This window comes from Homalodisca vitripennis, chromosome 1 (assembly GCF_021130785.1).
Source record: "Homalodisca vitripennis isolate AUS2020 chromosome 1, UT_GWSS_2.1, whole genome shotgun sequence".
NCBI classification, from domain to species: domain Eukaryota; kingdom Metazoa; phylum Arthropoda; class Insecta; order Hemiptera; family Cicadellidae; genus Homalodisca; species Homalodisca vitripennis.
The window spans coordinates 47,511,058-47,538,865 of record NC_060207.1 but is presented as its reverse complement, the minus strand read 5'-3'; the positions used below and the strand labels follow the sequence as shown (position 1 = coordinate 47,538,865).

The 27,808-nt window shown below is 33.1% G+C and overlaps 1 protein-coding gene across 1 annotated transcript; it reads right to left on the bottom strand.

Annotated features, from left to right (window-relative positions):
• Positions 1 to 24,608, bottom strand: LOC124360827. Its single transcript, XM_046814767.1, has 6 exons — positions 23,976 to 24,608; positions 18,353 to 18,592; positions 9,035 to 9,181; positions 3,745 to 3,853; positions 1,052 to 1,207; positions 1 to 953 (listed from the first exon to the last, which is right to left on the bottom strand). The coding sequence occupies exons 1-6, from the start codon at positions 24,264 to 24,266 to the stop codon at positions 328 to 330; spliced, it is 1,569 nt and encodes a 522-aa protein (XP_046670723.1). The 5' UTR covers positions 24,267 to 24,608; the 3' UTR covers positions 1 to 327.
• Between the last annotated feature and the right edge of the window lie 3,200 nt (positions 24,609 to 27,808).

The following is a 27,808-nucleotide window of genomic DNA, read 5'->3' as shown; positions in this document are numbered from 1 at the left end:
TTTAGATTAAAATTTTAATATATTTACAAATCTAATAATACAATTAAAATATAAGTACAAAATCAATAACAAAAGCATGGGAAATCAATAACTCATGTTAAACTAAAATGTTAAAAATTGGTAATTATTGTAAAATATGTACGTTTTAATGTCTAAATGAAACTTTTGCAATGACACAGGTATCAACTACTGTTTACAAATGTTATTCTACAAGAATTAATAATTTTAATGGTATACTTCCAGCATATGCACCAGAAAAATGTTTTCAAGGTTATAAGTACAATATAAAAGGCTTTAACTGTAACATACTTCACAGACACAATAAAATTACGTCTTTTTTTCTTTAGATTGTATTTTTTTATTGCAAATAGACACAGATCCACTATGATCTCCTGAAGATTGACTATTAGCTGGATCAACTAATTCATCATTTTCTTTTGTCACACTAGAACTGTTTTCTCCAATGGTCAAAATACCTCTAGACCGTATTTTGCAGATTGGTTTTTGAGCAGATGTCAAAATACCTACCAACTCTTCATCTTCAACATCTTTGCTTTTAGCATCATCACTGCTAGTATTTTTCTGATTTTCTGTTTCAGTCAACGACTTAACTTCATTCTCATCTGTCACTTTGACATCTGTCATGAGCTTCTTCAAACCAAGCCAATTCACCAAGAACAGAGGCGTTGTGTTGTCTGACAACAGAGTTTGAGGATTACTGTGTTTCTGGTATCTCTCATCTTCCTTGTGTGAGATATCTTCGACGTACTGAGAACCCTGCTTACAAGTAACTTCATTACTCTTCTGACACCAACTTGGGATGAAATGAAATCCTGTGATCGAGAAACTGATGCGGTAACGGAAGTAAAATGCAAGTAGTATGAAGAAAACTCCTAGTGGTATGATGCAGGCAAAAACTACTGCAATTGGTTGAAGCCACAATGGTACAGCAGCTGTAACAGTATAATTATTTAAATCCGGAATAATATGACAAGACAGATTATAACAAGGAAGATAGACAAGAATTTTATAAATTGATTATGTTACTCACAGGATACACTGTAGATAAAACTCCCATATGATTTTCCAATGTTAGTAGCTGGATTAATAAACATTACCGATAATGTTTCTGCTAAAACATCCGTAGGAGATATTTTTACTATAGGACGAACATTTCTTGTCTTGTAGAACTGAAGGCAATTAACTCCTAGGTAAAAATATTATTCATTAGTACAAAACAGGTAAATCATAATTTGATGTCCTAACTTTGACTGTGCAAACATGTACGTAGAGATTAAATTTCCATAACAATTTCTAAAAATGGTACAAGGTATCATAGAATAAAATGTGAGATTGTTTTGATTACTTGCAATGAAACTTTTGTTCTAGATATCATAGAACGTAAAGCTTTGAAACCAAAATCTTTCAATTAAAAGTTATATCTAATGTTTATTTACTTGACATACACACAAATTACAAGATTAAAAAAGAATTTACATATCAAAATTTACTTATTGGTAACAATGGCATACACCCAATAAACTAATTTTCTCATTTTATTGTATACGGAAATTATACAAAATCCTCAATATTTGTTGCTGAGCAAATACAGTTCCTGGGATAAAAGTGCAACAGATTGCCACTAATTGTCTGTGATCAACTACTATGACTGTAGTAAATAAAAGAACTAAATAGAGAGATGAGGCAAAAATAATATTTTTTATAAACAGGGTTTAATATGCTGGACAGACTGTCAGTTGTTGGATTTCAAGTCAAGGAAGTGGACTTCACAGTTTTTTTTGACAGCACAGGAGAGCTTTTATTCCTGCAAACTGAGTGAGGGCCAATCTTTTCTAAACAAGAGACTATCTGCACCTCCTGGTTGTGAATCTGGGAGGTTTTCAGCTTTTTGACTGGAGGCAATGTAGGCTTAACACAGAAAGCTGTGGTGGGAGTGGCTTGTAAGGTTGTCCCTTAAGACTTTTTAATCAGTCAGCCCTGTTACAGACAAGAGAAATAAATCAATCAATCAATCAAACAGTTCTTTATTAACATTTTCTTGGAGAAAAGTAATAGAGTCAGATTATTTACATACATCAGCAAATATAAAAGCATTGGTTATGGATGTTCTGTTGTTGCGTTATTCCTCCAGTCAATAACAGCCTGGAAGGCTTTTTTAATTTTGAATCACAAACCCGAGCGAGCTCAGGCCGGGTAGTCATTTTTTAGTTTGTGCTGACTGATAATTTGTAATACTGACATTTTTAATGTTGTGTTTAGCAAGTCATAAGGACTAATATTATTTAGGTACATTTTTAGACCAACCATTTCCAGCCTCAGCTGGTTTTCAAGTGCCTTAAGTGTGGTTATGTTGTTTTAACCTGGCTTTTTAATCCCACAAAATGCTGGTAATTTTTCATAAAATGCAAGACAGTGTGTTATTAAGTTATAGTCTAAACATATTTTTATTAACTCAAAAGTTATTACTGTAATGGTTATAATTTAATAATGAATGCCTTAAAAAACATAACATACCACAAATTGAATATTTTTTTAAGTAGCATAGATAAGAAAATAAAGGAAATAAAACGGGTATTTTGGGTCTGGTACACTTATACAGGAATACACTGATACCGTCAAATTCCACCCGAGCCAACAACCATTAAATTAAGGTGGACTCTCCTACCAGCCTTACCACAGACTGGTGACTCTTGTATACTACCAGACCACAAAAATACACATCTGGCATGGGAATCTAACCTGCAACTCCGCACCCGAGAGTAACGCCTTAGACTATATAGCCATCCTGACTTGATGTTTTGGATGTGCAGATAGCTCACATAAAATTTCGCTTCACCAGTGCTTACTCACTCATTGCTTTGGCAGTGCCCTAATGCGTCAACCACGACTTGCAGAGCTTATAGGTTTAAGGATTAATAAACCTATAAGTTATAGCAAAGGCGTAACCTCCCACCTATATAAAATGATATTGTAACTTCAGACAAAGGTAATTATTACAAATAATTAATATGAAACAACTAAAATGTCCCAAGAATTAGTTTTAAGACTATCAACTGAGTGTAATGGAAGTCTAAACAATTTTAGTATGAGTAAAATTGACTTTTTCTTGCAAAGTTGCTAATTCCTTCTTAAAGGCAATCAAGGTTTCTAGCTTAAGTTCTTCTACCTAGAGTTTGAAAAAAAAGAATTCTGTTCTTAGCTATACTGATAGCCAATTATTCATATCCAATTCCCAATGTTGAATTCTATGCCAACAGCAACAAAGATGTTTAGATTTCTTGAGGGTATTTATGGGGTTAGAACCGATGTCAGGTAAAATAGGACAAATATACAATAATAAACCTTTTTAACACTTTATGATACACTTTTTATTTTGTACAATGTACATTTCAAATTCTAAGAATTCATCATCAGGTACTTCATCTCTATATTTTCGAGGCTACATCACTAAAATAGGACAATTTATGTCATCCAAGCCTTAAACTATTCTTGAAATATTGCAGGATGAAAAGCTGCACTACCAAACCCATAAGGAATTTGTATTGTAATTAAAAAATTTTTGCCTATGCTATAGCAAAAACTTTGAATAAAAATTAAATTTGTTTATGAAAACAAGTTTAATGTTTAGTTTAGTTTTAATTTAATTTAAAATTTATTTTATTCCCTGTACGTTGTAAAGATAAATAAAAGAGATATAAAGAAGAAAGGAAAAATTGTACTTACCAAACATCCTGTAGTACACATGTTCATACCAGAACATTTTCTTTCCAGTACAATGATAAGGTGCATTACCATATATTACACTGTCATGAAATCTCTCTGTTTCTTTTTCCTGCAAAATAACATCAATTTAACATGTTTATTGAGGCAGGTATCATAGTACGCATCCTTTGTTAGAATACCTAAGATCCCTCATTATAGAGCTGTAATGATGTTAAGACATTTTAGATGAAAAGTTCTCACATTTAATTTTTATGCCAAGGTATCCATTGGTAACTAAAAATCTACCAGAAACCATTGGATACAATGTAACAAGTTTATTTTGTGAATTAAAACATCAATATTAAATTTTAGCCAGTGCATTACCATCAACCATAGCTGGACTGTACTCAGCTACTGTTCACCTCATCTTTCATTGCTCTTGACAATAAGCTTTGATTCTTGGTGCTGCTGGTCATCCCTCCAGTACATGGTTAATAAGTCATTAATTTTATTCTGATCCCTTTTAAATTACATCATTTTATACTTATGATTGTTACATTTACGGCTTGTCAATTTTCTTAATTTAAATACTAAATCTGGTTCTCCAGTACAATATTCCTTAACCAATTAATTATTTACTGTTTATACATAGATGTATGCACAGTAAACAGGCTGTTGCATGTTAATTTAAATACTAAATCTGGTTCTCCAGTACAATATTCCTTAACCAATTAATTATTTACTGTTTATACATAGATGTATGCACAGTAAACAGGCTGTTGCATGTTAATTTAAATACTAAATCTGGTTCTCCAGTACAATATTCCTTAACCAATTAATTATTTAATGTTTATACATAGATGTATGCACAGTAAACAGGCTGTTGCATGTAAATTTAAATACTAAATCTGGTTCTCCAGTACAATATTCCTTAACCAATTAATTATTTACTGTTTATACATAGATGTATGCACAGTAAACAGGCTGTTGCATGTTAATTTAAATACTAAATCTGGTTCTCCAGTACAATATTCCTTAACCAATTAATTATTTAATGTTTATACATAGATGTATGCACAGTAAACAGGCTGTTGCATGTAAATTTAAATACTAAATCTGGTTCTCCAGTACAATATTCCTTAACCAATTAATTATTTACTGTTTATACATAGATGTATGCACAGTAAACAGGCTGTTGCATGTAAATTTAAATACTAAATCTGGTTCTCCAGTACAATATTCCTTAACCAATTAATTATTTACTGTTTATACATAGATGTATGCACAGTAAACAGGCTGTTGCATGTAAATTTAAATCTAGCTATAATTTTATTGAGAGCTAAAGTCTAAAATATTATTATAAAGCATAGTAAATTTGCATTCAAACCACCTATTTTAGTAAAATTATAAATTAACATTGGCACCACATAATACTAGTTGTTGGTTACTAAAATGAGTTCATTTCAAAAATATATTTTGTTTAATCAAACTTTTGTCAAACTCTATAATTTCCGTTTGGTTTTTTCTGCTAACGTTACTGAATCCTAAAACAATTGCTCAGTGATTATATTTTCTCCTTTACCAGATTATATACTTCACCTCTTTCAACCACTTATTGTAAGGTGACGCATATTTGGCCAAAAACTAAATTTCAACTGATTGAACCTTCTACGATATAGAATGGTGTCAAATATAAACAAGACTCATTATCTAAAGATTTCTGAAGAAGTTGTTGAAGTCGTCTGATGTGTAGATAGCCTGTACTGTTAGGGACTTGAGGGAACCGACTGTAACTCTCTCAGATCCCTTACTATATCTGTGCATGTCTCTTCATCAACATATTATAAACAACTTTATGGCTAAGAAAGGGATGAGCCTAACCAAAATTTTATGATTTTCTTCTTTTTGGACCCCTCAAAGGGGAATGCTTGGAGGAAAGTGTTTCGAAGAAAATAAAGGGGTGGATGCGGATGGTTCTCCAATGGCTAAGAAAACATCCAAGGAGTTTTTACGATAATGAAATAAAAAAGCTTCCAATCCAATGGGAAAAATGAATTTACAGGTTGAGTTCTATATTCGTATAGAAAAATAATATATATTCGTGTTTAGTAAAATCAAGTTCTAATAATTGTTTTGAAACAATTTAAAAATCAACTATATTTTAATTTACCAGATCCCCAATTACATTAGAGGGTATCTAAATTACCAACTTAAATCTAATGTACTGAACACATCAAGTTCACTTGAAGGGTTATTCGAAACCTCGCTTTTTAAGTTTTAAAACTATCCAATTTCTGCTACAGGGTGAGATGTTTATCCAAAATGGAACTTAACCTTAAATTGTTGGGAGATTCTAAGGAACCTTTAAGGTCACACCCAGAGCTGATGACGTAAACGTACTGTACCAGTCTTAGTCTAACCACTGTGCGAGCGTGAACCCTCAGTGTGTTTGGCTTGTGTAGCATATTTCTAATGTGTTTTACACTAGTTTGTTATTCTGTTAATTAGTTTATTAGTTGCATTAGTTATTTTCTTATACCATGGCAGATCCTGAGTTTGACGATTTTATTAGTGATCTAAAAAAATGCCCAAGTAAATGGCCAAATAAGCCACGAACAACCAAGCCAAACGTTATGTTGAATTACACACATGGGTGCAGTTGACCGAAGTGACCACTTCAATTCGTTACCAATTTTTGCAAAGCACCGTAAGTGGTATCGAAAAATTTGTTTGGTTGCTTGAAGTTGCAACTGTAAATTCCTACATATTGTATGGATCTGTACAAATTGAAAATGGAAAAAAGTACATCTTGAGTTCAAGAAGAGCCTGGTCACCTTCACAAGGGCCGCCAGAATAACGCCTAGATGGCTCTCAAAACTTCAAGGACAAAAAGGAGAATGGAAAACAACAAGATGTGTTGTGTGCTTCAAATATCTCCTACGGATGTTTTAGCAGAAACATTATTTTCAATGTTTATTAATCCAGCTACTAACATTGGAAAATCATATGGGAGTTTTATCTACAGTGTATCCTGTGAGTAACATAATCAATTTATAAAATTCTTGTTTATCTTCCTTGTTATAATCTGTCTTGTCATATTATTCCGTATTTAAATAATTATACTGTTACAACTGATGTACCATTGTGGTTTCAACCAATTGCAGTAGTTTTTGCCTGCATCATACCACTAGGAGTTTTCTTCATACTACTTGCATTTTACTTCCGTTACCGCATCAGTTTCTCGATTACAGGATTTCATTTCATCCCAAGTTGGTGTCAGAAGAGTAATGAAGTTACTTGTAAGCAGGGTTCTCAGTACGTCGAAGATATCTCACACAAGGAAGATGAGAGATACCAGAAACACAGTAATCCTCAAACTCTGTTGTCAGACAACACAACACCTCTGTTATTGGTGAATTGGCTTGGTCTGAAGAAGCTCATGACAGATGTCAAAGTGACAGATGAGAATGAAGTTAAGTCGTTGACTGAAACAGAAAAATACTAGCAGTGATGATGCTTACTATAGGACGAACATTTCTTGTCTTGTAGAACTGAAGGCAATTAACTCCTAGGTAAAAATATTATTCATTAGTACAAAACAGGTAAATCATAATTTGATGTCCTAACTTTGACTGCAAACATGTACGTAGAGATTAAATTTCCATAACAATTTCTAAAAATGGTACAAGGTATCATGGAATAAAATGTGAGATTGTTTTGATTACTTGCAATGAAACTTTTGTTCTAGATATCATAGAACGTAAAGCTTTGAAACCAAAATCTTTCGATTAAAAGTTATATCTAATGTTTATTTACTTGACATACACACAAATTACAAGATTAAAAAAGAATTTACATATCAAAATTTACTTATTGGTAACAATGGCATACACCCAATAAACTAATTTTCTCATTTTATTGTATACGGAAATTATACAAAATCCTCAATATTTGTTGCTGAGCAAATACAGTTCCTGGGATAAAAGTGCAACAGATTGCCACTAATTGTCTGTGATCAACTACTATGACTGTAGTAAATAAAAGAACTAAATAGAGAGATGAGGCAAAAATAATATTTTTTATAAACAGGGTTTAATACGCTGGACAGACTCTCAGTTGTTGGATTTCAAGTCAAGGAAGTGGACTTCACAGTTTTTTTTGACAGCAAAGGAGAGCTTTTATTCTTGCAAACTGAGTGAGGGCCAATCTTTTCTAAACAAGAGACTATCTGCACCTCCTGGTTGTGAATCTGGGAGGTTTTCAGCTTTTTGACTGGAGGCAATGTAGGCTAACACAGAAAGCTGTGGTGGGAGTGGCTTGTCAGGTTGTCCCTTAAGACTTTTTAATCAGTCAGCCCTGTTACAGACAAGAGAAATAACAGCCTGGAAGGCTTTTTAAATTTTGAATCACAAGCCCGAGCGAGCTCAGGCCGGGTAGTCATTTTTTAGTTTGTGCTGACTGATAATTTGTAATACTGACATTTTTAATAGGCGCTCAAGGTACCGCATACGGCGAGCCACTAGTGGCTCACGGCAGTCAAAGGGTTAAGGCCTTTGTTCAGCTCTGAAATGGCAAACCATATTGTTGATCCTTTCAAAACAGAATATGAGAAAAACAAAATAAAGTATATTCTGCCTCGTTATAAAGTAACCACTGCCTCACTACTTTTTTGCTATTTGCAAGTCTTTTGAAACCATTTGGCGGCTAGATGCCCATTACTATCTGAAACTGAAAATTTAAAAGTTGGCACATCAACTGTTTGAATACCTCTTTCAACCAACAGCAATCTAACTTTACGACTAATTTTTGGAGAAGCATGCCATTCGTTTAAATCATCAATGACTATTTCGCATTTTGCTGCAGATAATTCTTCATCAGTTAAATGGGAATCAGAACCATCATAATCTATTTCATGAAATTTATTCTAATCTAAAACTGGTAGAAAAATGATGTCTTCAATGCTGACATTTGTGGACATGGTTCGTTGTCTTCAAAGTTTTCTGATACAAATCAGAATCCATATCAATGTCTCTTTCATCTTTCTGATCTGTAGCTGTATTTGAACGTTCTCTTTATTGGTTTTAGTAAATTCTTCAGTTGTCCTGAGTCACAGCATTTTTTGCTTCCAAAATGCACTCTCAGATACCCGTTTTACAATTTTGGTTTGCAAATACTGGTTTAAAATACAAAAATAAAGTGTACATTATGTTTCTGCATACTAGTTACTGCTACGACATGTCCACTATAATGTACTCATTAATTCTTTTGGTTCATTTAAGTTGAAGAGTTAATGGGTGATTATAATACTAACCTCATACATTCGTATCCACGTGAATCCAAAACCAGCAAAAAATATTGTCAAGAAGACTGAAAACAGAGCCTGATGATACGAGTGAGTTTTGTAAAAAAACCATAGGGTACCAAGAAGCATGACAGATACACTGACAACAACCATCCACTGAAACAGAAACAAATATTTATTTTCACAGCATAAACATTTGTCGTAATAATCAACAATACAAGACCAATACCACCTTTAACCAGCTATTGGAAAATATTGTATTACTTGATTTAAAATCATGTGATAGATACAATTTCTCTTCTTTATCACGGACCTGAAACTTGGGACTTTATTAAAATTAAGTTTTTATCTGTCTGTCTGTGCGATGATTCCTGATAGAAAGGTCCTAGTTAGATAGAACCTTATTTACCTGATAGAACTTGGTAAATAAGTTCTCCTTGATCCAAAGGAAGATTGCTATTGAGTTTGGGGTCTAAATGTCAAAAGACAGTCTGTCTGTCTATTTGTGAGATAACTCTTCTTGAAAGTCACAGACTTGAAAATTGGTAGTTTCCCTCTTGGTCCAAGGAAAACCTATTGATTTTGAGGTTAAAAGGTCAGATGAAAGTCTGACCGTCCATGTCTGCAGTAAAAAATTCATTCTATTCATATATTTGTAGAGTCCTTCAATACTCTGTTCTTTTGGTTTATTTAGTTGTTACTAATTTTATTCTGTTATTAAATGGAAGAATATAAGAATTAAACTCAATCTGGCTTGCAAAAATCATATCTTGCCCCAATTCAAAATGACAGTTAAACTTATGTATATGGTAATTGGTGATTTTTTAAATGAACAGTTTAAGGCATTGTGAAATAAAAAAGTTATATGTAAAGATGATTTTAGAAATAACTACAATTGATAGTGTTAAATTCCAAATGCTAATTGAAAGTGATAATGACAAATTCCTTTAATCTTAATTATGTGTTTTACATTAATAATTTAAAATAAGTTTGTCCGAATCTAGTACAATTAAGTGCAGATACAATTAAGAAAAAAGAAAAACAATTTAATGGAAAGGCTTTAAAAAATTTAGGATTTATATTAAAGGCTATATTATTAAAAGAATTTATAGTATAACATCGTTCAGAAAGCTAATGTCTCGGAATCACTTTACTATAATTTTAAAATTCTTCCAAAGGTTGATGTTTCTCTTTTACCAAAACATGGTAAGCCATGTTACGATCCTTTTGGGACATCAATTGATAATGTATGCCTAAGCATATATAATCAATTGACAAGTCTTTGGTAGGTACCAAGAAACATTTTGTACATGCCGAAAAAAGCACCATCGGTGGGGAATAAACTGTGGGTGCTATGTGATGCTCTAACACATTTTTGTGTAGCTTTTCTCCCTTACAAGAGTGCATTTTATGAGAAAATGCATTAAAAAACACGACCTAGCTTACTACATTGTCCAAACACTGCTTGAAATGGGCAGTTTTACCTGAGGAAAGGATATCACTTGTTTCTTGATAATTGTTTTACAAGCATTTCACTGGCCAGATATTTATATGAGAATCTGATATGAACAACAGAAACACTTTGTCTAGACAAGAAAGGCGTACCTAGCCAGTTCAAAGAAAAATATCAAGTAGGTAAGAAGGGTCCTATACTTCAGAGGCCTGGAAGGAGAAACCGTCTAAAAAGTTCCAGTTCATTGTTCTTACAACTGACGGTGAGGCTAAACCTGTTAGATATACTATAAATAGAAGTGGAAAATTAATTATAAAACAAAAACTCTCCATAGTTTATCAGTACAACCGGGGAATGTAAAAGATAGATGAAAGAGACCAAATGCTCTACACCTAGACAAGTGCAAATGCTTGAAGCCGTGGAAAAAAGTTATTTTAAATGTTATCAGCCAAATGATTTGAATGCTTATGTTCTATACAAACAGTAATGAAACACCAAACAGTCGGTATGAATTCATGAAGGATATAATAGATGAACTGGTTGCTGATGAAGTAACAGGAAAGTCTGGAAATGAAGGTGGTGGATGCCTGGTGGAAAATACGGCCTTGAAAAGCTTCCAGAAGAGAATCAAAAGGATTGTTCGACTTGTTTAGAGAAAAAGAATCATGAGGGTCAACAAAAATATTTAAAGCACAATTTGTATGAACCACAAAGTAGGTGTGCACCCTCAGTGTTGTAACATACATACTTGCCAGTAGGCCAGTAGACAGTATGGCCAGTGTCTATTGTAAATAGTTTTTATTATGTTTATATAAACACTTTATAACAAGTGCCTATGTTTTTGCAGAATAAGTTGTGTGCAATATAAAGGGACTTTTTATAACCAAACTATTTCACAACTTCTAGGAAAAAGTCTACCTGTTTCAATCAAAACATCTCTTTTTTTATTAAAAGAGGAGCTCTTCTTATTGGGAACAATTATTTTCTAAAAGAAAATCTCTTTTTTAGTTCCATAAAGTGTTTATTGTAATTATTATGTTTAATCTAATAGCAATAATAATGAAATACATGCATAAAATTTGTATGTCAATTGTTGTGGAAATGAAACTGTACCAATATAAATTACCAATGCAAAATATAAATAGCTATGGGAAACAAAAGCAATAACACCTATAGCAATGTTACAATCTTATAAATTAAAGATTTGCCATGCACCAATATCACAGTCAGACTACTATATACATAAAGCAAGCACAAACCGTTAACAAAAAAAGTATTTCTAAGGGATGCAAAAGCTAGATGAATTTATAATCTAAAAATAGACGAATCTGTATTTATTCTATAGGCAAGTGTATAGATCCAAAAATAAAATATCAAGTTTACTTTCTGAGGCATAAAATTTTGGAAAATAAAAACAAAATAACCACTTATAACACACCATGCAGGCTTACCCTACCATATGCAAGCTAAGATAAAGGTAAATGATTTGAATCATGTAATAAGGCTACTAAGCTAAATTACTATGGATTTCAGGGCTCTATGAGTATCAAAGAACAGTTCACCAGAAAAATAAGCTAAAATATCGTAAAATAAATATTTTTGAAGGAGTTTATCGGGGTGAGGGTATCAGGACGTTCGCCAAAAAAAAAAGGATTACGAGTCCCAAAATATATAAAGGATAAAAATAAGGATAATCACTTACAAAAATATAAATAATTAATAAAATGAAAGACTGGATTGAATTTCAAGAAGACAACAAAAATATTTACGAGTAGATTAGAGATTCGCCAAGAAATTTGATAATAGTCAGACAACAGAATGATGGTCGAGAAAACTTTATACCTAATATAAAAATTTACATCGATTGAGCATAAGATTTAGTTTATAAGGAAGGAGTCGGTGGGAAGAAAGTATTTGTAAAAGGAAGTCGTGGGTATAGGGTGCCAGTACAATCACCGGAAAGAAAACAGTGGTAAGGTGAGTCCCGACTGTTATATTTTTTTCCCGGATAAGAGATAATTGGTAGGAAAGAAAAGCTTGTGAAAAGAAACTGGATGGGTGCCAGGTCAATCTAGCGCACTGACTGCATTATACGCCCGGTGTTAGCTGATGCACAGCACTGGAATGACTGGTGCTGTAACACTTGCACCCGTTAATTGTTTAGCGGTCAAAGGGTTAAGGGCTCCACCTAAAATATGGCCACAAACTACACAGATGTTCTCTTATTGGTAGTAAGAGTATTGATGTCCTATTACGAGTAATGTGGGAAAGCCACAACTTTAACTTCATTGCTTCTTTGTTAAAAGGTCAGTATTGACAATGGATCATTTAAAAAAGATAACAAGATTCCAACATTTACATTAATTATTATAATATAACTAGTAATAATTTTGTCCAGTGCAATTGCGAACATAAATGAAGTTCCTCTTATCCTCTTATTACAGTTGTAATCATTTTATTGGGCACTTAACAATATTAATGAGAAAAAACCCCAACCACTCACTCCATATTAGATTTTCAAATATTAATAATTAATAATGACAATTGAAGATATTTGAATGTTGAGTTTCGTTCCAGTTCACTTTCTTTTTATTGCAGAGTCTGGTATCTGACACTGTCTCAGGCTTGACTCCTGGAATCTGGAGTCATGTTCGTCTGAGAAGATCCAAAGAAAGTCGGCGAAGAAGAAGCTCAAAAACGAACCTTTACATCGTTTCGACATCAGAGACACCCATAAACAGGTGAAGTGGCAGTCTCAATGTCTCATCAGGTGCACAATTGAGTGCATAGCTAGACGTCCAGTTTAGCTCCGTATGCCGAGCTGATAAGACGATTTCAGTACACTTGCTCTCGCTATGTGCCTCGCGTGTGTTTCTTCCTGTGCACCACATTACTAACCTAGTTCTCGAAGTGTGTTGCAGTTGTGTTTCTGAACTTATTATGTAAGGTCTATTGAGTATGTCATCTGTCTGTGGCATCTGTGGTATATCTTGCGATGGTGTTGATAATGAGCAAAAGGTGAAATGTGCTGGAAGTTGTGAGAACTTTTTTCATGTGCGATGCATCCATGACGATGATGTGGGAATAAAAACTCACTGTTTTATAGATTGGAAGTGTAAGCTCTGTTGTGATGTCTCAACTACCAGTACAGGGCTCCTCGAAATACTCCAGGAGTTTAAATCTCAGTTGTGTGACGAAATGAAAACCACAAAAAACTACATATACGAGGACTGGCTGAAGCTGTGCAATTCATGTCTAACACGATGGATGAATAACAGCTATAATGAAAAATATAAAGAAGTAGAAGTCAGCGGAATCCCAGAAACTCCAAGGGAAGACGTCCTCTCTCTAGTAAAGGACGTCGGGACTGAGTCCCATACTTCAAGAAAGACCGCCTGTCTCCTCTTGTTTTGCAGTTCGCCAGGAGGATAACCCGTGACTTAATGCTGCGTAAGTTTAAAGAAAAAAATGGGTTAACCACCTGTGAGATCAATACCACGTTCCCTGAAAAGACTGTATACATCAATGAACATTTGGTTCCTGATAAGATTTTTCTATCTACGTTGAAACAAAGGTGCAGTGAAATAGGTTAACAATACTCTTGGTGTAAGGAGGGTAAATGTTTTGTCAGAAGATGTCAAGGGGAACGGTACATAAAGGTTGACTCAGACAAGGAGCTCAACAAGCTTAAGTAAACATGCGTTAAATTTTCTTGTTATGTTATTGTTTTCATAGATCTTTACTTACTGTTGTAACACTATTGTTAGATTTGTAGTATTTATTATTTGTTACTAATATTATTACTAAAGTTCTAATTAATTTGTTCTTGTTATTATTTTATTACTTATTTGATTTATATTTCAAATAATGTCTTGCACATACTTTAATTATTCATAATGGATTTTATTACATAGCTGAATACTATGCATTCTGAGCTACAAGACCTTTTGACAATGGAAATATGTTAAATAGTTGTAATTTAATTTATACTAATATTAGAAGTATGAGAAAAAATTTAATGCAATGCACTTGTAAAACTAAGCAAGATAAGACAAAAAATCCACCTCATAGTTCTCAGTGAAATTTTCAACAGTGATGAAATAAATCTTTATACATTACTAGGTTACAATCCCTTTGTCAAGTGCAATAATACCTACAAATCGTGTGGTGTTTTATGTTTTATTGATAGCTCAATTGACTGTAAACAAATCATAATAGCACGCAATATAACATCAGCTGATGCTTTTTTACTCAATGTTAGAATAAACAAATCACATTTTAAACTACTGCGATTATATAGATTACAAAATGTACATGCAAACTCTTTCTTGCTTGAACTTACACAGCTTAAAACAGAACTAAATAATAATTTAATATATGTTGGAGATATTAATATTAACTTATTACAAAGCAATATAATGACACAATCTTATAATAGTATATTGAATAATAATGGTTTTGTCTCTTTGATAAACAAACCTACTAGAATTACTACGAATTTAAATACTCTTATTGATCATATCTTACTTAGAAACAGACTTATAAATACTTTTTTTGTTGTGTGTTTGATTTACGTATCACTGATCATTGTATCTTGGTATTACAGTTTAATAACCACTCAAATTATATTATAGATAATTATAAGGACCACACACCAATTAAATATACAATTGCTTTTGAGATAGTGAAGACATGTTACATAATGATGATTGAGGAGAGGTTATGATACATTTCATGAAATTTTGAACAATGTTATAAATAGTAGTAGCAGACCAATTTATTTAAATTGTAAACTAAGGAAAGCCAAGTCATTGAGCCCTTGGATTACATCAAATCTTTTGACAAAAATAGATCAAATAAAAAACTTTATAACATTTCCAAAAGAAGGCCTTACGACACGTGTTTCGCAATTATTTTTCAAAATGTCCAAAAACATAACTGGAAATTGACTTTGTACAAAATAAATATTACACAAAGCAGTTAGAAAACTGTAAAAGAGACATTTCCAACAATGGAAAATAATCAAACAGGAGGTAACAAGGATAAATGCATGGACTGAGTTGAACTTGATAAGAAGACAGTGATAACAGAGCTGCTCTAAATCCCTCAGGAAATCAACAGGCACCTTATCTTGGTACAGTCTGGTCAGCAAGGAACAATATCAATGGAAATACTTCTTACCATATCCTCAATGAATCTTTCTTTGTAGTCCCTACCACTGTAAACGAAGTCTAAGTTATGGTTTATATAAAAACATTTAAAATCCATAGGTTTTGGCCAAAAACAACATATGCTACAACAGCATTGCAGATATTTTTTGTTATTAAGATATTTTTTTACTTTTATAAAGAAATTTTCTAGAGGCAAAGAGAATAGAGATACTGGAATTTTATTGTAAAATTTTAGTCCTTTGTAATAAGGGAATATTTCAAATAATTTAGTTCTATGGACTGGGTATGTAAGTCTGTCTCTCTGTCTTGTATTGTAATCATAGTTTTTAGTGGTGATACTATTATGTAACTTTTTATAGATATAAATTAAGACCTTATTTATAGAAAGTGATGGAACAGTCAATAAATTTACCTGTTTGAATATAGATCTACAGGATGATCTAAAACTTAATTTTGTTACAATTCTCAAAGCTCTTTTTTGCAATTTAAAAATAGAAATTGCTTTGGAGGAAGAACTCCTTGCCAATATGTCATATTTCAAGTGGAAAGAAATATCCATAATACACTGTCACCATCACTTAAAAACTGACAATATTTTGCAAAACTTTTAAGGCACAACATACAGAACTCAGCTACTCTCCTGTTTTTCAATGTGATGTTTCCAATTAATGTTTTCGTCAATGTATAACTTAATCCTAAAAACTTTACTGTATTAAAAAAAACCTACCAATTCATCATTAAAATGAATGATATGTTTTTTGCTATTTAAAAATAAACTACTTAGTTTGAATCAATTACTTAATTTTAAGAAGTGAAGAGATTTTACAATGCAAACTGACAGTGTTTAGGTCTTTTACTATTGCTGTTGTATCATCAGCATACAATATTAAACCTTCCTCTATTATTACCTGTAGGTCATTTACATAAATTAGAAGTGATGTTGGGCCTAAAATGGAACCCTGAGGTGCCCCTTACTTACATACTTCCATTCTAATTCATATTTTATGCTTTATATTTTAAGAAGTTTTTTTGTTTCCTAGATTTGAAACAAGACTTAAACCAGTTTAATTCTTTCACACCATAAAATTGCAATTTTTTAAATAATAACGTTAAGTATAAGGCAATCAAAAGCCTGAGATAAATCGCAAAACACTCCAGCAGTAGCCCGGGACTCTTGAGAAGCCTAATTTAACCCCTTTGGTGCCATGACCTCTCCTAATGGCAAATTGATTCTTATGACACAAGTCGTATCATTCCAAACATCCGGTCAACTGAGAATTAATAATATAGTACAACCCCGATAAGTCGGCCCCCGTTAATCCGGAAGTCCGGCTAACCCGGACCGATTTTCAATTAAAAAATTTAATGAAAAATCAGACAAACATTTCAATAATAAAAACGTAATATTTTTGAGTGGTATAGTATCCGTGAATCGATGTTGCATCAGTATTTGATGGGACTGTACGACAGTGAGTGTGTGACACATGGCACACGGCGGCCGAGTGGCGGTCATTGTCCCGGATTCTCGGAAACAATAACAGACGCGTATTTTCCCAAATTCTCTCTGAAGTCGATGAAAATGACTCTGTGGTTAGGAGCAGACAATAACGGAGGCTATGAGCCACTTACTGACGAGGAAGTGATCGCGTCGTTCTTTTCCTGATGCTAATGAATCAGACGCTGAGGAGGCAGACGGTGACATTGAAGATCCAGTGATGAGTCATGGAGATGCAGTGACCAAACTAAACGAACTAATGGTTTATTTCGAGCGGCAGGCAGAAACATCGCCGGCTGAATTGCTCATGTTAAAGAGACTGCGGGATCGCACAGCACGCAAGCGGCAGACGACATTGGTAAAACCAAAGCTGACTGAGTTTTTTACCAGAAAATGAACAGTTATAAATGTACTGTAAGGATTAATAATAATTAAATGTCCATATGTTTGACGTTTTTACAATTATAATGGAGTTTATCTGTAAGTATACCGTATTTTATTAATTATTACCTAATTCTCCGGCTAACCCGGATTTTTATTAACCCGGAACGGCCGCGGTCCCGATTAATCCGACTTATTCAAAGAAAAAACTATGGGAACTGAAATTGGGAGGTAGTTTTCAATATGAGCTCTGTTTCCTTTTTTGAAGGTAGATGTTATCATAGAAAATTTCAGTCTGTCCAGAAATTTGCTCTTCATAAAAGTGAAATTAATTAGAGTACTTAGTTGGGTGCAGATGTAAGGATTCACTTTTTTACAAGGAAGGTAAAAAATCATCTCACCCTGTGGAGTTTGTATTTTTAAATTTTATTATGCCTTTCGATACATCTTTATTTTCAACAGTTAAAAGTTCATGAGGGACTTGTTTCATATTGTAAAAAATAATATGTTCATTATAAAGTATATTTTTGGAAGTTTGTATAAATTTCTCTGCAACTAAAGCAAAATGTTTCTTGAATTCTTGAACAATTTTATTAGGATCAGATATTGTATTATTGTAAATAATTAATTGTCCGAGATTTTTGTCCTTTTGACCAAATCCCAACTCACATTTAACAACTGACCAAACAGCCTGATATTTATTTCTTGACTTGGAAATAAGTTTGTCATTAAATTTGTTTAGGATTGTTAACAACTTTTCAAAATATCCCTCTGTATGTTCTATAATAAAACAACTAATCCATCATAGTAAAATATTTTTTACTCACCTCTGGAGAATTTAAAATTTTCAAAACAGCATTCTGTAACCACTCCAATAGTTTATGGTTAAACGTATTTTTTGAGCTTCCACCATAATCAGTCTGAGTAAATACTTGATTTAGTACATCAGAAACAGTTTCTAATCTTGGACCATCATTTCCTCCCTTACCAAACTCTCTAAGTATGTTCAACTGGTTTTCAGTGATCAGAAATTCTAGTTTTACCAAGTTTACTGAGTCAATTGGATTCTAAAACAAAACATACAAATTAGTTCATTAAAATGTTAGAGTATACAAATCGACATGACCCAAAACATTAACCATACAATGATTCTACAATGAGAACTGAAATTAAACCATTGAAGCCTAGAGCTTCAACTAGAGTTAAACTGATGACAAGCATTTTAAGTTCACCTAATAATCTGTCCTGTTATTTATTTATTACAGTCTATTTGTCATGTTATTTAATTATTATAGTTTATCTGTCCTGTTATTTATTTATTTATTATATAGTCTATTTGTACTGTTATTTATTTATTAGAGTTTATCTGTTCTGTTAGGTATTTATTAACAATATTTATTCAATTTATTTATTATATAGCTGAGCTAAATCCACAATGATTAACCAATTTTTCGAATATCAAACCATAAATGACGTATAGCATTTCTACAAAAAACTCGTATCTCGACTTTTTGGAATTTTTTAACTCTGAGAATAATATGAACAACTATAATTTATTATATACAAATAGAAGAAGTATGAGAAAAAACTTCAATAGCTTGATTGCAGAATTAAGTAAAATAAAACACAAAATTCATTTTATTGTTCTTAGTGAAATTTGGATTGATACCAGTGAAATAAGTTGTTATAATATACCAAGTTATAAAATATTTGCGAATTGCAACAACACTTATAGAGCAGGTGGTGTTCTGTGTTTTGTAGATAAGAATGTAGATTGTAAACAGATAAACGTACCTTTTAACATGACATCAGCTGACTGTCTATTGCTGGATATTAAATTAAACCAAACTTACTTTAAACTTGTATGCTTGTATAGATTACATAATATATCTGAAAACTCATTTATAGCTGAACTAGCACAACTTATTCCAGCACTCACAAAAAACGTTATTTACATTGGAGATATAAATATTAATTTATTGGAGACGAACGCAATAACTAACAACTATAACAGTCTATTGAATAATAATGGTTTCATGTCTTTAATAAATACTCCTACTAGATTAACGATTAACTTAAAAACACTTATTGATCATATTTTTATCAGGAATAGATCTATAGATCTCTTTTCCAGTGGTGTATTTGATGTCGGTATCACTGACCATTGTATTGTAGGACTTGAGTTTAAAGGCCTCCCAAATAAGCAAATTAATTTTCAAAACAATAAAACGGGCTCTACGCCTGATAAATCTGTAGTTGATATGAATTTGGTTAAAACTAAGCTAAAAAACATTGACTGGTATGAGGTTTATGCTGAAGAAGATGTAAATATATGTTATAATAAGTTTCAAGGAATTTTAAGCGATATAGTTAACACTAGCAATAAGATATTTTCGGTCGATTGTAAATTAAGGAAAGCTAAGTTTTTGAGTCCCTGGATTAATAAAAATATTCTGAAAAAAATAGACAAACGAAACAAGCTTTATAAACTTTACAAGAGAAGACCGTATGATACCGCTTTTATTAATTATTTTACACGATTTTCGAACAACTTAAAACTAGAAATTGATATTACAAAAAATTCCTTTTATTCTAATCAGTTGGAAAATTGCAAAGGTGATATTTCTCAGCAATGGAAAATTATTAATAAATTAACTGGCAGCAGTAAAGATAATTGTATTGACTGGATTGAGCTTGATAATGGGACGGTGATAACAGAGCCTTGTGACATTGCTCAAGAAATCAACAACCATCTTATCTCGGTACAGTCTGGTCAGCCGAGTACAGTCCCAGCCTTAACACTTCCTCCTATCCGTGCACACCAAAACTCTTTCTTTATAGCTCCAACCTCAGTAGAAGAAGTCAAAACTGTTGTTTTTAATTTAAAAAATTAAAAATCTACTGGCTTCGATAATTTTAATGTTAATTTAATAAAACATGTAATTGAGGAAATTGCCCCTGTGTTAGTCTACATCATCAATAACAGTTTCAACAAAGGTGTTTTCCCTGAAAATCTTAAATTAAGTTCAGTTGTTCCTATTTTGAAAAAATCCAATTTATATAAATTATATAATCTAAGACCCATTAGCCTACTTTCAGTTTTTTCCAAATTATTTGAAAAGATAATGATAGTAAGATTAAATGAATTTCTGAAAAAAATCAACTTTTTTAGCAGTAAACAATTTGGTTTTACTAAAGGAAGATCTACTGAAGATGCATTGATTACAGTTACAGATTACATTTTTACCGGATTAAATTCAAAACTCAAAACAACAGGACTTTTTATAGATTTTAAAAAAGCGTTTGACATGGTAAATCATGAGATTCTTCTCAGCAAATTAGAGTCAGCTGGGATCAGAGGAGTGGCTCTAAACTGGTTTAAAAGCTTTATCATAGGAAGGAAACAACAAGTAAAAATAAATACCACCTTTAGCAACCAAGTAATTGTCCAAAATGGAGTACCTCAAGGATCAGTGATATCAGCCACCCTATTTCTAATTTTTATTAATGATTTATTAAACCTTAACTTCCATGGACACATTAACCCTTTTGCAGATGATATAGCTCTTTTTTATGCAGAAAAAAACCTTATTGTATTGAGTGATTTAATAAATTTGGATCTTTTACTACTCAGGAAATGGTGTCTCACTAATAGAATGCAAGTTAATGTGAATAAGACTAAATTTGTTACTTTTGATTTTATCGGTTTTGAAATACCCTACCCGTTGATATTTCATTCCTCAAGCTGCAACTTCCAACTATGTACATGTCAATCATTAGAGCAAGTAAAAACTATTAAATACTTGGGAATTCTATTTGATGAAAAACTTACGTTTGAACCACACATTCTAGATTTACACTCCAAATTACGATCACAAATAAGAAAATTTTACTTTTTGAGAAATTTTTGTAACGAACAATTATTAAGAACACTATATTTTGTCCTTATTAATTCAAGATTACAATACGCCTTGCCATGTTGGGGTGGAACATACAAAACTTTAATTGGCAAGTTAAGAATGACTCAAAATTATTTCTTACGTATAATCTTAAAAAAATCTAAAATAACACATTCCTTTCCGTTATACCAACATTTAAAAATTCTACCCATTCAGCACCTATTCATTTTTAAAGTCTTGAGATTGTTTTTTATTAGAAGCGGAAATAGAGAAAATATTATGCCTAACCACCCACATAGTACAAGAAGTTTTGTAAATAATTGTTTCAAACTGCCTAAAGTTAATAAAGCTATTTTCCGACATTCCTTTCAATATTTGGGACCCAAATATTTTAATAAACTACCATTACAAGTCAAGAGTACGAAAAACCTCAATCTTTTTTGTAAGCAAACAATCACTTGGCTTTCTTCTCAGCGGGATGTAGAATACTTTAACAATGTATTAGTTTAAATATAGTGTTCATTTTCACAATATAAAAAAATAATATGTATGTGTGAGTATATGTGTGTGTGTATGCGTAAGTATATATGTGGATGTATATGTATGCATGTGTGTGTGCCTATTAATGCATAATTTTGCCATTTTAGTTACTTTATCTCTTTCTATTATTTAAAAAATCATTTATACTATTTATTTTCACTAATATGTAGATATATATATATATATATATATATATGTGTGTGTGTGTATATGTGTGTGTGTATATTTTGAAACCCTCAGATGTTGCGGTTGGCGAAATACTAAGTAAAGTATTATAATGCTAGACTCTGTTTCACATGTAAAAACTATGTTTTTTATTTTTACAACTGGCCACACTACTGGTTAAAGTGGCCAGTATATTTCTCGCCTTTTTCATGCATGTAGTTATGTAATAATTTATGGGAAATAAATTTCATTTATTCATTATTTATTCAAGTTATGCATCAAAATTAGTTCATTAGTTCACAGACCAAAAACTATACCTGTTCCAAATTTCAGCACAATCTGTACAGCAGTTTCAGCGTGATTCAAGGACAAACCTCCAAACATTCAAACTTTTGCATTTATAATATTAGTGGGATTTATTTCCTACATATAATGTAATTTCTTTATATAACTCCAAACTATGACAAGGGATTGCAAATTCAGTTTTATATCTGGTATCATAGTGATGCACCATATTACTGCTACTTATTTATTTATTTCAATGGCACAACACCAATTTTAAAAATATTACAAGTAGATGGGAAAAATCAATAAAGCATGCAAATCACTTATGCAAATAGACAACTAATAAAATAATAAAAACACAATATCAAGCTATAACAACATGCACAATCAACGAGAAACAATCATATAACAAGTAGTATTGATCATTGAAAAAACAATTTGAATGAATAACAATGAAATAGAATAATAGTAACAGGTAACAGGTAACAGTGATAAAGATTTTAAAGACCTAATAACAAATAAATAAGAGTAAATATCATAACATCATAAATATTTGAAAGAATTAACAGTATATACATATGACAAAATGACATGGCAACAACAGTAAAGATCCGAATGAAACCAACAATAGATAATAAGTATACAATAAAACAAAACAAAAAAACAAACAAAACAATATCAAGGTAACAGATAGGAACTAATTGAAAAACAGAACTGTATACCAAAAAAGAAACGAAAGGAAATATCATGGTGACTACGTAGCTCATGCACCACGCATCACTTCCAGTCTCTGAGGAAACCAATAGCATCCATTCGGAAAGAAGAATTCCCAAAGAAATTGACAGAAGAAGGCGCTTCGCCAGTCCTCAGGAGTCTGGATATGCCGTGGTTTTGAGTGTAATTAGTTGACTGGAAACGCCTGCTGAAAACTGACTTCAAGCGAGTCCCTCTCGGCACAGTGAAAGTCACAGCTCCCAGCAGGTCAGGACAGTCTATATCGCCATTGACCAGCCCTCACAGAAAGTTGATAGATGTTTGATGTTTAACATCCATGATGGCTTCAAAAATATAAAGCCCATAGCCTATATAGTTAATATATTTAATTCTTTAAAATATTCTTTGACATATTCAAACAATTTTGAGTCTTAAGATGCAAAACCAGTAGATCTATATAGTTATGTGAAATACCTATTACATAATTTGGTTAGACATTTTGTTTTCAATATTTCGATAATCATGAATATCGTGGATTCAACAGCTTACTCAGCAATATCGATGATTTGATTGTGGTAGTGGCCGCTTATTACACTGCAGCCCAAAACTAAAATCCAAACGTGTATATTATTTTTATAAAATAGGGCATATATGGTTTGTCATTAACTAAAAATTCTCTCTGGAAATGAGTATCCTAGGCAATACTATTTCAAGGACTTGTTTAAACTGGTTTAGATAACATAGCTAAAATTTTTTAAATTGTCCAGCGTAACAGGGTTAACTATAGGCCTAGGCCTAATTAATATACTTTTAGATAGGCTAATATAGGCCTATTTGATGTACTTACCTGTGATTCAATTGCTATTCTTAGTAAGTTTACAAACTTCAACATATGCCTGTTACACAATGCTTCACGAAACTTCAGTTGGTTGATTTGTACATCATTTAGAGTAAATAAATCATCAGCATTCCTGTAATCTCCAAGCATATCAAAGGGATCAACCCATCCTGGTTTAGGTGGAACAATGTAGGGATTATTTTCGTTATTTTTGTTTTTATCAAACACAACTATTTCACTTGTATTCAATAGGCCTAAACAGTTTAAAAACACAATAATTAAGGCATAATAAAATGTCATATTTGGCTTTTTAATGTCAATATTGTGAGAAATCGTGGCCTAGGGCTTCAATTCCAAGTTAAATACAGTTTTTTTAAGTGACAGTTTGAATTCGCAATTGATAACTTAAAATATAAACATCAATAATGTGATCAAATAACAATCATTATAACTTGTACAACAGGCTAACTTAAATGTCCGAGATAAACAGTTATACGGTTCGGAAAGTGTCTAGTGTCAGACATAGGTAACAAATTAATCTAATCCTGCCTCCTGGTGAAAAATGGAACTAACCTAAACCTAACAAAACACGAGCTCCTCACGCCTGAGTTTTAAGTTTTAATGGGGCGATCAACTCAAGGCAGGCGGAGAGAAAGAGTGGGGATGGAGGGGCCCCTCCTGCCAACTACGGATAGCCCGTGTATTAAAATAGTGGAATGAGCAGTCTGCGTGTTCTCGCTCTACTCCTCTGAATTTAATTTAGTTCAGTACCTGGCAAACCTATTAAAATGTATCACTGTATTTTCAAACCCCTTTCCGTAGTTTAGTACAGCATACATATATTTAAATTACATTTTCAAAGCTGGATGTTGCAGGATGCAGCACAATTAAATTGCAGGCAATCAATGTGACAAGCCTCTTAAAATGTACCACTGTGTTTTTAGCTTCTACTCTGAATTAAACACATTTCAGTAATTTGGTACAACACACACACACACACACACACACACACACACACACACACACACACACACACACACACACACACACACACACACACACACACACACACACACACACACACACACACATATATATATATTACATTTTCAAAGCTGGATGCTGCAGGATGCAGCGCAATTAAATTTATTTCGTTGAACCTTGATTTTACAACGTAATTAATGGCAGGCAATTACTCTTGTCCAGTGGTTAATTTCAGTGGGAACGCAAGGGAACGGCGTTCCCTTACCTCCCAAGAGTGCCGGAACGCAAGGGAACGCTTTTAAAACTACGAGTACAAGTTTTAGTTAAAAAAAATTGTAGGTAGGATCAATATTATGCTATGCTTTGTTTGCGAGTGACTCGTAAGCAGATAGTAAGCGCCCGTACAAGCAGTTGTGAGCTGTGCTGTGATGAGTCTTGCACGGAATCAGACAGGAGGAAGGTGACGGGCGAGTCATCCTAGTTCGCGCATGCGCGGCTGCGCCTCTCAATAACAAAGCAATACCCACCCCACCCCCTCCCTTCCCCCCTCCATTCCTTCACCGCGCCACCGCCCCAGTGATCACAAGTGTGTTGACTAGTTGACTTGACCTTGGTGTGTTTCGCGTTTAAGTTACAAGTTGCATCGCATCCCATCACGCTTAAGTTCGTTTTTGAGGTGCAGGTCGTTGATTGTGTTCGTGTTTATGCCTATTAGTGCTGGTGCAGCTAAATAGTTTCCTAATTGACTATGACTACCAGAAAAATTGTTGATTTCTTTAAACCTAACCCTAAGAAACAAAAAGGTTATGCGAATAATGAGAACTGCAGTTCGGAAGCATTGACTACAACTTCAATTGTTGATCAAGATAAAAAAGAAGACGCAATCGGGATCAATGAGGATAATTGCGATTACCATTCCCCTTCGACTTCCTCGTCGGTCAAAATAGTATCCAGGTTGGTGGGTTTGGGATCTGATGCAGACGAAGCTAAGGTTAGTAATGAAAATAATGATTTTGTTAATAGGGGTGAACAGCCAGTTTGTTGGTCTGAAGAACAAATTGTTGAATTTAAAGCTAAAAATCCATGGTTAATTGTGAACAGAGAACTAGGTTGCAACGTTTGCCGTAGTGTGAGTACTCTAGGTGCAGAGAAAACGAAGGGCCTAAAGATTAGCGAAGAGTGGGTTTTAGGAACTGTTACCGCTTATGGAAACAATAAAAAAGACCAGCAATCCTCTCTTAGGAAAAAGATATTTTTACACCGTGGGTCTCGAGCTCATTCTTTAGCTGAAAAAATACTCATTGAAGCTAAGAAAGATACAATGAAAAAAGCTGTTGCTTCTATGCATAAAGAGCAGCAGATTGTAACTGAGCGCATTTTCCGCACGGCTTATAAGCAAGCTAAACTAAATAGGCCATTTTTTGAGTTTGAAACTGAAATTGATCTTCAAATAATGAATGGCTTAGATATGGGGCGAATCCTACATTCAAATTTTGCTTGCTCCAATATAATTCATCATATTTCTGATGAAATGAAATCAGACTTGATAAATGGCCTAATCAAGTCAGACTCTAAATTTTCCCTGCTTTTGGATTAAGCCACTTCAGTTTCAAACAAAAATGCTTTGGTGGTTTATATCAGAACTGTTCTAAAGGGAATGCAAAACCCTATGACAGTGTTCTTAACACTTTTTGAGCTAAATAGCACAACATCAGCTGGTATATTACAAGAACTTATAATCAGTTACAAGCATTAGGTCTAAGCTTTGAATTCATGAAAGACCATATGATTGCTCTAACTTGTGATGGTGCTTCAGTGCTACTAGGCAAGAAATCTGGCCTTGCTATACAGCTTACTGTAACGTTCCCCAACTTGTTCATTTGGCATTGTTTGAACCATCGTTTAGAGCTTGCCGTGCACGATTCCATAGAAGAAGTAGCTGGAATCAATCATTTTAAGATATTCATGGATAAAATTAGAAACATGTTTAGTTGTTCACCGAAAAACAGCAGGGAGTTGGCAGAAGTTGCTAAAGAACTAGAGGAGCAAATGTTGAAAATCGGCCGTGTTTTAGATACTCGTTGGGTAGCCTCCAGCTTAATGGCGGTGAAAGCAGTTTGGACAGATTTTAAAGCTTTGTACAATCATTTCATTGAAGCATCTGAAGACAAACAAAGGGACTCGAAGCAACGTTCAACTTACAAAGGGCTTTGTAGTACATTATCTTCTACAACTTTTGTACACAACCTGGCATTGATGTTTGATGCTCTAGAAGAGTTATCGGATTTGTCCTTACAGCTTCAAACATCAAGCCTCAACCTTATCCAAGCCCACAGTGATGTAACACTGTTAATCAAAGTGTTTGAAAACCGAGTTGAAAACATGGGTAGACGTTCAGTGGAAGCTAAAATTGCTATTGACGATTTGATGTTTCAAGATGTTAAACTTTGTGTAAGATCCAAGATACCCAGTATTCCAGAAAAACAGTTCTATCGGAGCCTCGCTAACAACTTGACTTCAAGGTTGCTATCATCATCTTCAAATGCGGCTGAACACTACACCAAAATCATGAATGACATCAAAGTGATCCACCCCATGTATTGGCCAAAAGACTTATCCATCACCTACGGAGAATGTGAGATCCAGCGAATCTGCGATAGATTTAAGATTAGCAGCTCTCAGGATATAATTAGAGACTTCAGACACTTCAAGCAGGGACTGAAGCCTATGTTAAGTGGAGAGAAACCTACTATTCTAGAGCAACCGCCGTCGTTTAAGAAACTGATTTCCATCATAAATAGTATTGCAGTGTCTAGTGCTGAATGTGAACGTGGGTTTTCTGCAATGAATCTAATTAT